General features: G+C 43.2%; 1 protein-coding gene and 1 pseudogene across 1 annotated transcript; both read left to right on the forward strand.

Moving 5' to 3' along the window:
* Positions 1 to 1460: 1460 nt before the first annotated feature.
* Positions 1461 to 2509, forward strand: H2bfm (H2B histone family, member M). Its single transcript, NM_027067.2, has one exon. The coding sequence runs from the start codon at positions 1500 to 1502 to the stop codon at positions 2172 to 2174; it is 675 nt and encodes a 224-aa protein (NP_081343.1). The 5' UTR covers positions 1461 to 1499; the 3' UTR covers positions 2175 to 2509.
* On the forward strand, positions 3545 to 5633 carry Gm6275 (predicted gene 6275; annotated as a pseudogene).

Here is a 14010-nt window from a genome sequence, read left to right on the forward strand (position 1 = left end):
GTATATTAAATATGTTAAATTCTATTAATATTTTAAATTTATGTATAATTTTTACACACAGTCACTTGATATCCTGCTCATTGCCTCCCTCCCACAATCCTTCCTCCCATCCCCTGTCTCCTTCTCTTCTAAGTGGTTATTTCCTTACTTTGGCACATCAAGTCTCTGCATGGCTAGGGTCATCCTCTCCCACTGAACCAGACAAGGCAACCCAGCTTGAAGAACAAAGCCCATGTACAGGCAACAGCTTTTGGGATAGCCCCAACTCCAGTTATATATTATATATCTATTTCAAAATATATAAATATATTAGTTATTATATAATATTTATTGTGGTATAATATGATATCAACATATAATATACCATTAATACATTGATATATATTAATAAAATATATTTATTATTCATATAGTTATATAATATACATATTTCTAAATACTTAAATCATATTCCTAAATATATATAGATTTACACAAAAACAAATATATATATAATGTGTGTGTGTGTGTGTGTGTGTGTGTGTGTGTGTGTGTGTAAAACAACAATTAAGAAAGAACAGGCTGCTGGGCGTGGTGGCGCACTCCTTTGATCCCAGCACTCAGGAGGCAGAGTCCAGGACAGCCAGGGATACACAGAGAAACCCTGTCTCAAAAAAAAAAAAAAAAGAAAGAAAGAAAGAAAGAAAGAAAGAAAGAAAGAAAGAAAGAAAGAACAGGCTATGAATTTGAGTGAGTGGGTAGAGGGGGGTGCATGGCAAGAGTTGAAGGAAGAAATGGAAGAGGAGAAATAATTTTATAACGAATGAATCCAGGATGCTCACAGACCGCTATGAGAGGAAGAGACCCACATGGATGTTCTTCAGCACCTTCGGAAAGTAGATAGCGAAGCTGTTCTTACAGGCGTCTGATCAGACGGGCTCTACGCTCATCTTCCTTGATGCGTTGGCGCTGGAGAAGGCGAAGTGAGCAATGACGATGCATCTCGGCTTCTCTTTCTCTAGCTTCAAATGTAAAAAAATATATTAATATATATTAAAAGAGAGAGTTTGGCCCAAACGTGCTTAGGTTAATTTCTAAGATCTGAGTTACTAAACTCGGGGGTCTTGAAAAGAGCCCAAGTTGCAATACACTTTATGGACTTTTTTTTTCTTTCAGCTGCATCTTTCAAAGCTGTAATGGCGCAACATCGGTCACCTAATGTGATCCTATAATGTTGTAATGCTCAGACAGGTATCTTCCTCTCATGGAGAAACTAGAAGGTCCTGGGGATTCCGCGACCATAGGTGCCAACTAGAAAGACTATGCTAATTACATTGAGCACTCATTTTGATTGGGCAATGTGTTGTCAGGCAGATAAACCATCCAATCATACTCAGTACCTCGTCCAATCAAATGTCAAGTTGGTTCATTACGTGGCCTAAAGGCATGTGCATAATATGGTAACTGTTACTTCAGAAACCGCCATTTTCTGACTTTCCGTCAGGTTGGCGCCCTCAGCCATGGCGTCTACCACGGCTATGGACGTTCTGGAGGAGCTATCTTCGGATAGTTCCGAAAAACAGGTACAACCAAGAAAGCCTGAGAAAGCTAAAAGGGAAAAGGACAAACCAAAGAAAGGGGGGCCGGAGAAGAAGGCCAAGAAAGAGAAACAGGAGAAAGCAAAGCCGGAGAAAAAGCCGAAGAAGAAGCCAGAGAAAGAGAAGCCGGAGGGAGAGAAGCTGGAGAAGAAACCCAAGAAAGACAAGCGGGAGAAAGCGAAGCCGAAGAAGAAGCCCGAGCAAGAGAACCGTGAGCAAGAGACTCCTGAGCAGGAGAAGCCTGAGGTGCAGCGGCGTCGCTCACTTCACCAAAGCATCAGGGAAGATGAGCGTAGAGCCCGTCTGATCAGACGCCGTAAGAACAGCTTCGCTATCTACTTTCCGAAGGTGCTGAAAAATATCCACGTGGGTCTCTCCCTCTCGCAGCGGTCTGTGAACATCCTGGATTCATTCGTGAAGGATATGTTTGAAAGAATTGCATCCGAAGCCAGCTTCTTGGCGCGTCAAGCCAGAAACTCTACTATCAACTCCAGAGAGATCCAGACCGCTATTCGACTTCTGCTTCCTGGCGAGCTCTGCCGGCGTGCAGTGGCTGAAGGAACCATGGCGATGGTCCGGTATATCTCCAACAAGTAAGCAGCTTTAATGTCAAAACAACAAAACCCAAAGGCTCTTTTCAGAGCCACCACTTCTCCTAAGAGAGCTGTAGCATGAACAACTCCAGCAAAAGAGTGACTTTGACTTTAAACCAAACAAAACTCAAAGGCTCTTTTCAGAGCCACCACTTCTCCTAAGAGAGCTGTAGCAGGAATATCTCCAGCAAATGAGTGACTTTGACTTTAAACCAAACAAAATCCAAAGGCTCTTTTAGAGCCACCACTTCGTGGTTCGAGTTTGAACCCCAGAAGCCTCCGGCCCCTTCTTCGGGCATTCCCGATTAACTTAAAAAATAAAATGTTGTTTGTTATACTAAATGTTGTTTCTGCTAGTTCATTTGGGGTTCCGCTGGCAAAGGGATAGGTTTTTCTTAATTACGCCGTATTTTGACAATTTTTTTCCTTTTGTGGAAATTTTGGCCGCATATCCTGATTATGGTTTCCCTTCCCTCTGCGCCTTCAAGTTTTTCCTGATATCCTCTCCCATCAGGATTCACCACCTTTGTATCTCTCATTAGAAAACAAACAAGTTTCTAAGGGATAATAATATAATAAAATTAATATAACATTATAAAATATAATAACATAGCGAAATAGTATAATAAAATATAGTATAACATAGTTATATTGATATAACATAAGAAAATATAATGTAACATATTATATATAATTAATATAAAACAAAAATTATATCAGGGTCCTTTCAGCGAAATCTTGCTGGCATATGCAATAGTGTCTGGGTTTGGTGGCTGATTATGGGATGGATCCCTGGCTGGGGTAGTTAGTCTCTGGATGGTCCATTCTTTCGTTCTTGCTCCAAACTTTGTCTCTGTAACTCCTTCCATAGGTATTTTGTTCCCTATTCTAAGGTCTTCCTTCTTCTTGATTTTCTTGTGTTTTGCAAATCGTATCTTGGGTATTCTAAGTTTCTGGGCTAATATCCAGAATACAGAAGTGGATGCTCACTGTCAGCTATTGGATGGATCACAGGGCCCCCAATGGAGGAGCTAGAGAAAGTACCCAAGGAACTAAAGGGATCTGCAACCCTATAGGTGGAACAACAATATGAACTAACCAGTACCCCCAGAGCTCATGTCTCTAGCTACATATGTAGCAGAAGACGGCCTAGTCGGCCATCAGTGGAAAGAGAGGCCCCTTGGTTTTGCAAACTTTATATGCCCCAGTATGGGGGAACACCAGGGCCAAGAAGTGGAAGTGGGCGCGTAGGGGGGCAGGGCGGGGGGGGGGGGTTACAGGGAGCTTTCGGGATAGCATTTGGAATGTAAAGAAAATAATAAAGAATAAAAAATAAAAATAAAAACAAAAATTAACATCAGAATTGGCAAGAGACCTGAACGGCACGGCCTGGAAGAGGCCAGAGCCCAAGCCCAGGGGAGGTGGCCGCAGAGGCAGAGGCAGCTGCGGTGGCAGCCCAGGCAGCCCGAGCCCCAAGGCCTGGGCCTGCGCTTGGCGCCATGAGCAGCGGCCAGCCTTCAGGAGGCAGCCCTGGGGGCTCGGGCCTGGCACGGACCAACTCGTTCACGGAGGCGGTGGTGGCGCCCCCCCCCCCCCCGGGGCTCAGCCTCTGGCCCAGGAGGCACTGGCTGCGGGAAGGCGTCAGTCTGGGCTATGGGTGGGGGCGTGGGAGCCTCGAGCTCGGGGTCGGAGGAGGCAGCGGTGGCCCCGGGAGCACTAGCTTCCTGCAGCCAGGAGTGAAGCTGGGCCATGACAGCAGGAAGGTGACCACAGTGGTAGCTACTGTAGGCCAAGACCCAGAGCGTTCCCAAGAAGTGGCTTGCACTGACATCAAAGTGATTGGTAATGGCTCATTCGGAGTAGTGTACCAGGAATGGCTGGCAGACACGAGGGAACTGGTAGCCATCAAGAAGGTTCTTCAGGACAAAAGGTTCAAGTACCGAGAGCTGCAGATTATGTGTAAGCTGGACCACTGCAATATTGTGAGGCTGCAGTACTTTTTCTACTCCAGTGGGGAGAAGAAGGACGACCTGTATTTGAATCTGGTGCTGGAGTATGTGCCCGAGACGGTGTACTGAGTGGCCCGCCACTTCACCAAGGCCAAGCTGATCATCCCTATCATCTACGTCAAGGTGTACATGTACCAGCTCTTCCGGAGCTTGGCCTACATACACTCCCAAGGTGTCTGTCACCGTGACATCAATTTGCTTGTGGACCCTGACACTGCTATCCTCAAGCTCTGCGATTTTGGCAGTGCAAAGCAGCTGGTTCTCGGTACTACCGTGCTCCAGAACTCTACACCTCATCCATCGATGTGTAGTCAGCTGGCTGTGTACTGGCTGAGTTACTTCTCAGCCAGCCCATCTTTCCTGGGGACAATGGGGTGGACCAGCTTGTGGAGATCATCAAGGTACTAGGAACGCCAACCAGGGAACAAATCCGAGAGATGAACCCTAAGTATACAGAGTTCAAGTTCCCCCAGATCAAAGCTCACCCCTGGACAAAGGTGTTCAAATCTCGGACAGCACCGAGGCCATTGCACTCGGCTCTAGCCTGCTGGAGTACACACCATACTCAAGGCTCTCCCCACTTGAGGCTTGTGCCCACAGCTTCTTTGATGAACTGCGGAGTCTCCGGCCCAGCTCCCCAACGACCGCCCACTTCCCCCTGTTCAACTTCAGTCCTGGTGATCTGTCCATCTAACCATCTCTCCATGCCATTCTCATCCCTCCTCACTTGAGGTCCCCAGCAGGCCCTGCTTCTCCCTCACCTCTTCCTACGCCTCGTCCTCACAAGCTTTAACTGACCCTCAGACTGGCCGAGACTGGCAGACATCTGATGCCACAACTGCTACCCTCACTAGCTCTTCCTGAGGCCCCCACCGACTACCCCTCCACGTCCATCTGGGAAGGCCCAAGTGGCGCTGGGAAGGGGGCCACAGCCCATCAAGCTCCTGCCCTGGCTGGGCCCCTAGACTAGAGGGCAGAGGTAAATGAACTACCCCCAGCATCTAGGCCTCCCTCACCAGCCTGACCTCTGTGGTGGGCTTTTTAAAGAGGATTTTTAATTGTTTGTGAGGGAGGGAAGAGAAAGAAGGACGGGGTTTGGGGGTGTGAGGACCTCCTACCCCCTTGGTCCCCTCCCCTCCCCCAGGCTACCACTCTTTCCCTTCCCCCCTCTCCCATGTCCCTTGTAAATAGAACCAGCCCAGCCCCTCTCATCTTCCCTTCCCTGGCCCCCTGGGTGTTAATAGATTGTTATAATTTTTTTCTTAAAGAAAATGTCGATTCACACCATCCAACTTGCCCCCCCCAGCTGTACCCCTTCTTGTCCTCTGCCCCCAAGGCTTCCTCCCTCTCCCCATCCTGGAAGGAGGGGAGTAGAGAGAGTCCCTGGTGTCTTAGTTTCCACAGTAAGATTTGCCTGTGTACAGACCTCTGTTCAATAAATTATTGGCATGGAAAAAAAAAAGAATTGGCAGGAGAAACAGAGCCCCAACCATTCACACCCATAAAAATATTAAGCTTGAAGCCACAATATAGACACAAAGGACAAGAAGGGTTAAAAGAGGGAAGAAATATATATATATATACATATATATATACATACAAACATATAATTTTATATTAATTTTATAATATTGATATAATGCATACAATATATAATTTTATACTAATTTATATATGTTAAATTTTATATTAATACATATTAATATAAAAATTTTTTAAAGGAAGCCCTGATACAGCATTGGAGACAAGGAGCTTCCTAAGATGCCAGAGTTCATTTTCTCCTGGTCATCTACTGCTGGGCATAGGACATACATTTAAGAGTAGTTTGTTTCCCCAGTGAGACACCCTTTGAGGAAGCTAAATTTTCATTTATAAGTAGTTATCAATTGGAGATTACTTCTGGGTTAGGAATGGAAGGTGGGACATGTGTCTACTTCTCTTTTCATTGATAGCCCCTGCCTCTCTCTAGGGCAGACCCATTGCAGACAGGTCCTGTGCATGCTGCCTATCGCCACAAGAGCTTTGTTTTTGTGGTGTCCTCTATCCCTTCTATCTTACACTTTATACTGCTTCCTCTTCCACCAGGCTTCCTGATCCCTAGAGGGAGTAGATTGATGGACACATTCCATTTAAGCCTGAGTGATCCAAGGCCTCTCAGCATCTGGATGGGTCTGGGTCTCTGGATTTGTTCCGTCTGTCTCAGGAGGAAGCCTCTCTGATGATGGCTGAGCCAGGTACTGATCTATGAGTATAGCAGAATAAAATTAGGAGTCATTTTTATTGTTACTTTTTATCAAACAGTGGTATTTGGTTATCCCCTAGGTACATGGGCTATCTAATATTCTCAGGTTCTCGGTCACACAAGCAGTGTTGGGTATGGGTACAATCTCATGGGGTGGGCCTTAAATTCAATAAGATACTGGTTAGTTATTCCCACACCTTTTTTCATTTCCTCTTTCATTAACTTATTTATTCACTTTACATCCTGATCACAGCCCCCCCCCCATCCCAATTCTATCGTCACATGCCCCTTCCCCACTGCCCTCTCTCATTTTCTGAGAAGGGGAAGCCCATCTTGGGTACCACCCCACCCTGGGCATATCAAGTCACAGTAGGACTAAGTATATTCATGCCCTCCCAGGGAGGTTTAACTAGGCAGTCCAGCTAAGAGGAGATCCAATGGCAAGGAACAGAGTCAGAGACTAACCGATAACTCATAGTAAAGTATGCCGCATGAAGATCATCATCATAATACACACACACACACACACACACATTATTAATACTATTAAATGAGAGGACTAATAAAAGTTTTAAATGAGCAGAACATCTTCAATGTGAGACCTATCAAAAATTGACTTATTCATTATAAAGTAAAGAAGTTCATGTATACCTTGAACAAACTATCTCTGTCCCTGTGCCACTTACCATTGTGGAAGGATAGACAGGAACTCTATAGCTAGTATCCCTATGGTGATAGTAACCAAGAAGTTATGAGTCTCAGCCCAATGGTCTTTATACCACTGAAGAGTGGTACCTGTCAGAGACCTTTACTTATCTATGGAGATTTTTAACTGGCCACCATAAAAGTACCACAGTGAAGAGAGGCCAAAGGAGGCAAGGAGAGAATCCCCTTGCTGAGCCACTAAAATATTGCTTTAGGAAGAATGAGCCAAGGTGTGGAGGTAAAAGACCTTACTGGACTACAGCTGATGAAACAGCTTTAATAAGGAATAAATGCTGCAGATACAAACACAGTAGCAAATTCTGAGAGGGTGAAAAACGAATGGAAGAATGACATTGAGAGGGAATAGAGTCCTTTTATAGTAGTTAAGGAACATCACAAAACCTGCACAAGAACATACCAATCAGAAGTTCCTGCATCAGTTGGGGGAGGGGCTCAGGGAGGCCCAACCTTCAACTGACAGTCTATCAGCAGTTGTTGAATACTGACACAGGAATAGTCAGTTATCCCTTGGAATGTGGCCCTGATAGACTAACCACGTACCAGTGGATAGTGCTACAACTGTGCATATGGGTAGTACTAATTTGACTCAGTGAATTAAAAAAAAAACCAAACAATAGAACATACAGTTGGGAGGAGGATACAGTAAGTTTGGTATCTGGTAGGACTTACAGTGGGAGTGGGAGGCATATATGTTCAAATGATATTTTATTCATGCGTGAAATCCTAAAATAATAAATTTAAAATGTTCTGTTTTTTTTAAGCCACCTGACCTTGTATTCTGGACCTTTTGTTTTGTTTTGTTTTGTTTTTTATTACGTATTTTCTTCAATTACATTTCCACTGCTATTCCAAAAGTCCCCCCCCTACCCACCCATTCCCATTTTTTGGCCCTGGCGTTCCCCTGTACCGGGGCATATAATGTTTGCCTGACCAATGGGCCTCTCTTTCCAGTGATGGCCGACTAGGCCATCTTTTGATATATATGCAGCTAGAGTCAAGAGCTCTGGGGTACTGGTTAGTTCATAATGTTGTTCCTCCGATAGGGTTGCAGATCCCTTTAGCTCCTTGGATACTTTCTCTAGCTCCTCCATTGGGGGCCCTGTGATCCATCCAATAATTGACTGTGAGCATCCACTTCTGTGTTTGCTAGGCCCCAGCCTAGTCTCACAAGGGACAGCTATATCACCATCCTTGCAACAAAGGCTTGCTAGTGTATGCAATGGTGTCATCGCTTGGAGGCTAATTATGGGATGGATCCCTGGATATGGCAGTCTCTAGATGGACCATCCTTTTGTCTCAGCTCCAAACTTTGTCTCTGTAACTCCTTCCATGGGTGATTGTTTCCAATTCTAAGAATGAGCAAAGTGTCCACACTTTGGTCTTCATTCTTCTTCAGTTTCATGTTTTACATATTGCACCTTATATCTCGCTATACTAAGTTTCTGGGTTAATATCCACTTATCAGTGAGTACATTTCATTTGAGTTCTTTTGTGATTGAGTTACCTCACTCAGGATGATGCCCTCCAGGTCCAACCATTTGCCTAGGAATTTCGTGAATTCATTCTTTTTAATAGCTGAGTAGTACTCCATTGTGTAAATGTACCACATTTTTTGTATCCATTCCTCTGTTGAGGGACATCTGGGTTCTTTCCAGCTTCTGGCTATTATAAATAAGGCTGCTATGAACATAGTGGAGCATGTGTCCTTCTTACCGGTTGGGACATCTTCTGGATATATGATTCTGGGCCTTTTGTATAGTTCAATTTGAGTAGGTAAGCCATGGCCGGGTCACTATCTTTTTAGGTAATAAATTTTATAACACCGTTTGGCTGCACCTTCCCTGAAACTGGCTATTTGAGATGAGATGTTAGTGGTCATTAGGAATTAGGCTCTGATTATTTGTATGAGACATCATAAATCACTGGCTCAGGTTTGAGTTAGGATTTGACTATGAGAACGAGGGGGATTTTGTTCTGCGAGTTTTTGGCATTATGTTTTGGGCTGCTTTTTTCTCTGCATATTGATAATAATAATAATGGCATTTTCTCCCAAAGGAAATCAGTACTTTTTTAAAAGATATTTTCTTCATTTACATTTCAAATGCTATCCCTTTTCCTAGTTTCCTCTCCAAAAACCCTCTATACCCTCCCCGCCCCCGCTCCCCAACCCACCCACTCCTACTTCCTGGTCCTGGCATTCCCCTATACCAGGCATAGAGCCTTCACATGACCAAAGGCCTCTCCTCCTATTGATGACCAACTAGGCCATCCTCTGCTACATATGCAGCTAGAGACACGAGCTCTGGGGGTACTGGTTAGTTCATATTGTTGTTCCTCCTATAGGGCTGTAGACCCCTTCAGCTACTTGAGTACATTCTCTAGCTCCTTCATTTGGGATCCTGTGTACCATCCAATATATGACTGTGAGCATCCACTTCTGTATTTGCTGGGCACTGGCATAGCTTCACAGGAGACAACTATATCAGGGTCATGTCAGCAAAATCTTGTTGGCATATGCAATAGTGTCTGGGTTTGGTGGTTGTTTATGAGATGGATCCCCAGGTGGTTCAGTCTCTGGATGGTCCTTCCTTAAATCTCAGCTCCGAACTTTGGCTCTGTAACTCTGTTCATGGGTATTTTGTTCCCCATTCTAAGGAGGGACGAAGTATTCACACTTTGGCCTTCCTTCTTTTTTAGTTTCATGTGTTTTGCAAATTGTATCTTGGGTACTGAGCTTCTGGGCTAATATCCACTTATCAGTGAGTGCATATCATTGGTGCTCTTTTGTGATTGGGTTACCTCACTTAGGATGATATCCTCCAGATACATCCATTTGCCTAAGAATTTCATCAATTCATTGTTTTTAATAGCTGAATAGTACTCCATTATGTAAATGTACCACATTTTCTGTATCCATTCCTCTGTTGAGAGACATCTGGGTTCTTTCCAGCTTCTGGCTATTATGAATAAGGCTGCTATGAACAGAGTGGAGGATGTGTCCTTATTACAAGTTGGAACATCTTCTGGGTATATGCCCAGGAGAGGTATTGCTGGATCTTCTGGTAGTACTATGTCCAATTTTCTGAGGAACTGCCAGACTGACTTCCAGAGTGGTTGTATGAGCTTGCAATTCCACCAGCAATGGAGGAGTGTTCCTCTCTCTCCACATCCTCGCCAGAATCTGCTGTCACCTGAATTTTTGATCTTAGCCATTCTGACTGGTGTGAGGTGGAATCTCAGGGTTGTTTTGATTTACATTTCCCTGATGATTAAGGATGTTAAACATTTTTTCAGGTACTTCTCAGCCATTCAGTATTCCTCAGTTGAGAATTCTTTGTTTAGCTCTGTACCCCATTTTTAAATAGGGTTATTAGGTTTTCTGGAGTCCAACTTCTTGAGTTCTTTATATATATTGAATATTAGTCTCCTACCGGATTTAGGATTGGTAAAGATCTTTTCCCAATCTGTTGGTAGCCTTTTGGAAATCAGTACTTTTAATGAGCCATTTCGCCTCCAGAACTCTCCTTGGACTCAGAGGAGGCTTTTGCTCAACTTGTGTTAGAACTCAATTCTTTATCTCTCACTCTTGCCTCCTTTGCTCCCTTACCAGTGAAGATGCTATATGCATAAAGTGTCAGAATGTCAGATGTGTAGGATTAAAGTGCCCAATAAAAGATCATCTGACCATTTGTTGTAGTACTGAATCTTAGAATACGAAGAAAGATGTGATGTGGCTCTTATCCTTTGTGTTCCTGGTGCCCAAAGAGGCCAGAGAAGTGAGTCAGATCTCCTAGAATTAGAGCTCTGGACAGTTGTTAGCCTGCCACGTGGGTGCTGGGAATTGAGCCTGGGTCCTTTGGAAGAGTAGTCCATCCTCTAGTTACTGAATCATCTCTCCATTTCTTTCATATTGTGAAATGGAGGTGGTCATTTTTTAACTAGAACACCCTGGATAATAAACTTCAAGTCTCTTATTAGTGTTGAACTGTTATTTCTCATGAAGGTTATAGCATTGTAACCCCAACACAGAGAGGCTGGGTGAGTATTTATACACAGCCTCAGAGGCCTGGATTCTCTTGAGTATTTGTGTTTATAGTCAGTCACATGCAAAACCATTTTACTTCCATTTTTTGTCTGTAGAACATGATTTTAATATTTTCAACTGTTAATATTTAACAAACAGAATAATTATTTTAAGGTATTAAAATAATTATATAGATTAAGATGTTATGTCTCCCTTTTCATTTCTGATTTTGTTAATTTGGATACTATCCCTGTGCCCCTATGGTTAGTATGGCTAAGGGTTTATCTTTTTTGTTGATTTTCTCAAAGAACCAGCTCCTGGTTTAATTGATTCTTTGTATAGTTCTTTTTGTTTCTATTTGGTTGATTTCAGTACTTAGTTTGATTATTCCCTGCCGTCTACTCCTCTTGGGTGTATTTGCTTCTTTTTGTTCTAGAGCTTTCAGGTGTGTGTCAAGCTGCTGGCGTAAGCGCTCTCCAGTTTCTTTTTTGAAGCACTCAGAGCTATGAGTTTTCCTCTTAGCACTGCTTTCATTGTGTCCCATAAGTTTGATATGATGTGTCTTCAGTATCATTAAATTCTAAAAGGCCTTTAATTTCTTTATTTCTTCCTTGACCAAGTATCATTGAGTTGTTCAGCATCCACGTGTATGTGTGCTTTCAGTTGTTTTTGTTGGCATTTAAAACCAGCCTTTGTCTGTGGTGATCTGATAGGATGCATGGGATTATTTCAATCTTCTTGTATCTGTTGAGGCCTGTTTTGTGACTGATTATATGGTCAATTTTAGTAGTCAGCATTTCAAGTAGTCCATGAAGAATCATGTATCTTGGAGGCTCAATGAAGATATTGAATCTTGCACACTACCTCCACTCTTTAATGAAATGCTAATTCCTTTATAGGAGAGGAATTTGTAGTATGCTCAGTTTTCTGGAATGGTCAGAATATTTTAACAAAGTATCATGTAGGATTTGAGCCAGAGCTGGAAAGATAAACCATTTTATATAGAAAGACAGAGGGGGGAAGGAGAGATTTCATGGGGTGAAGAGTCCTGGCTTGCTTATCACAAAGCCCTGAGTCAGCAATGCTCATAGCTAGTGAGGCAACAAAGCACTTTCCAAATACACCCTAGCAACGACCCATCATTACTCAGAACAGGCTTATCTATGCAACTTCTCTAACATAAAGCCATAAAGCGAGACTCAGGAGAGAAAAGGTCGTCCTTTCTTATCTCAGCTGTCAGTTCAAAGCAAACAAAAGGGGCCCAGGACACAACTGTTGGGAACAGAGTCTAAACCCACTGTTTCTCATTACCCATAACTCTCAGAACAGAAAGTTGAGATGTCCATTATTCAGTAACTGGTTGCAGAATATGCTTCCTGCCCTTTCCTCACAACAACTGGTAGGCTCCTGTTCTCTAGAGGAGACTGCTGAGGCTTAGACATATCTAGTCATTTACCCAGTTTAGTAGTAGATTCAGTTAGAGGTATAGCTGAGAAACCCACACATCTGATCCAAAACCTGTAGTTAGAGTAATTACTGTTGTTAGAATTCAGTCTCACTGGTTCATATCAGTCATAGAGTCCAGACACTATTCTCTCTATTAATGCAACTTAATTTAACATTTTTTTCTCCAGGAAACAAAGGCACACAAAGTGAAAGAATAAGTCTTGAACAAGATATCAAAAGTAAAATGCCCCATGGGAAAAGGATTGAAAGACCTGGGCATGGGGGCGGGGGACAGGGACTCCACAAAGAGATCAACAGAGTTAACTAACCTGGATCCTTAAGGACTGCCCCACCAAAGACTGAACCACCAACCAAAATGCATACATGGCTGGACCTAAGCTCCCTGAACATATGTGGCAGAAGTACAGCTTGATCTTCATGCAGGTCCCCCAACAATTGGAGTGGAGGCTTACCCTGACTCTGTTGCCTGCCTGTGGATCCTATTCCTCTACCTGGGCTGCCTTGTCTGGCCTCAGTTGAAGAGGATGTGCTTAGTCATGAAGAGACTTGATTACCAGAGTGGGTTGGTACCCAGTGGGAGGAGGGATTTCTAGTTTGTTTCCAGTTTCTGGCTATTACAAATAAAGCTACTATGAACATAGTTGACCAAGTGTTCTTGTGGTAGGATGGAGCATCTTTTGGGTATACGCGCAGGGGTGGTATAGCTGGGTATCGGGGTAGAACTATTCCCAATTTTCTGAGAAACCACCAAATTGATTTACAACGTGATTTTTGGAGTTTACACTCCCACCAGCAATGGAGGAGTGCTCGTTTCCCTTGCTCTACATTCTTGCTAGTATCTGTTGTCACTTGAGTTTTTTTTTATCTAGTCATTCTGATGGATGTAAGAAGGAATCGCAGGATCATTTTGATTTACATTTCCATGATGACTAAGGACTTTGAACATTTAAGTGCTTCTTGGCCATTAGAAATTCCTCTGGCCAGACAGTGGCAGAGACAGCCAGATTTATGAGTTCAAGACCAGCCTGGTCTACAGAGTGAGTTCCAGGACAGCCAGGACTACACAGAGAAACTCTGTCAAAAAAAAGAAAGAAAGAAAGAAAGAAAGAAAGAAAGAAAGAAAGAAAGAAAGAAAGAAAGAGAAAAGAAATTCCTCTGACAAGAATTCTCTGTTTAGATCTGTATCCTGTATTTTAATTAGATTATTTGGTTTGTTGATGTCTAGCTTCTTGCGTTCTTTATATATTTTGGATATTAGCCATCTGTTAGATGTAGGGTTGGTGAAGATTTTTTTTCTCATTCTATAGGCTGCTGTTTTGTCCTTTTGATAGTGTCCCTTGCCTTACAGAAGCTTTTCAGTTTCACGAGTTCC

Source organism: Mus musculus, chromosome X (assembly GCF_000001635.26).
Source record: "Mus musculus strain C57BL/6J chromosome X, GRCm38.p6 C57BL/6J".
NCBI lineage: Eukaryota > Metazoa > Chordata > Mammalia > Rodentia > Muridae > Mus > Mus musculus.

Coding starts and splice junctions, on each gene's coding strand:
- H2bfm (NM_027067.2), top strand. CDS start 1,500: ATGGCGTCTACCACGGCTATGGACGTTCTGGAGGAGCTATCTTCGGAT.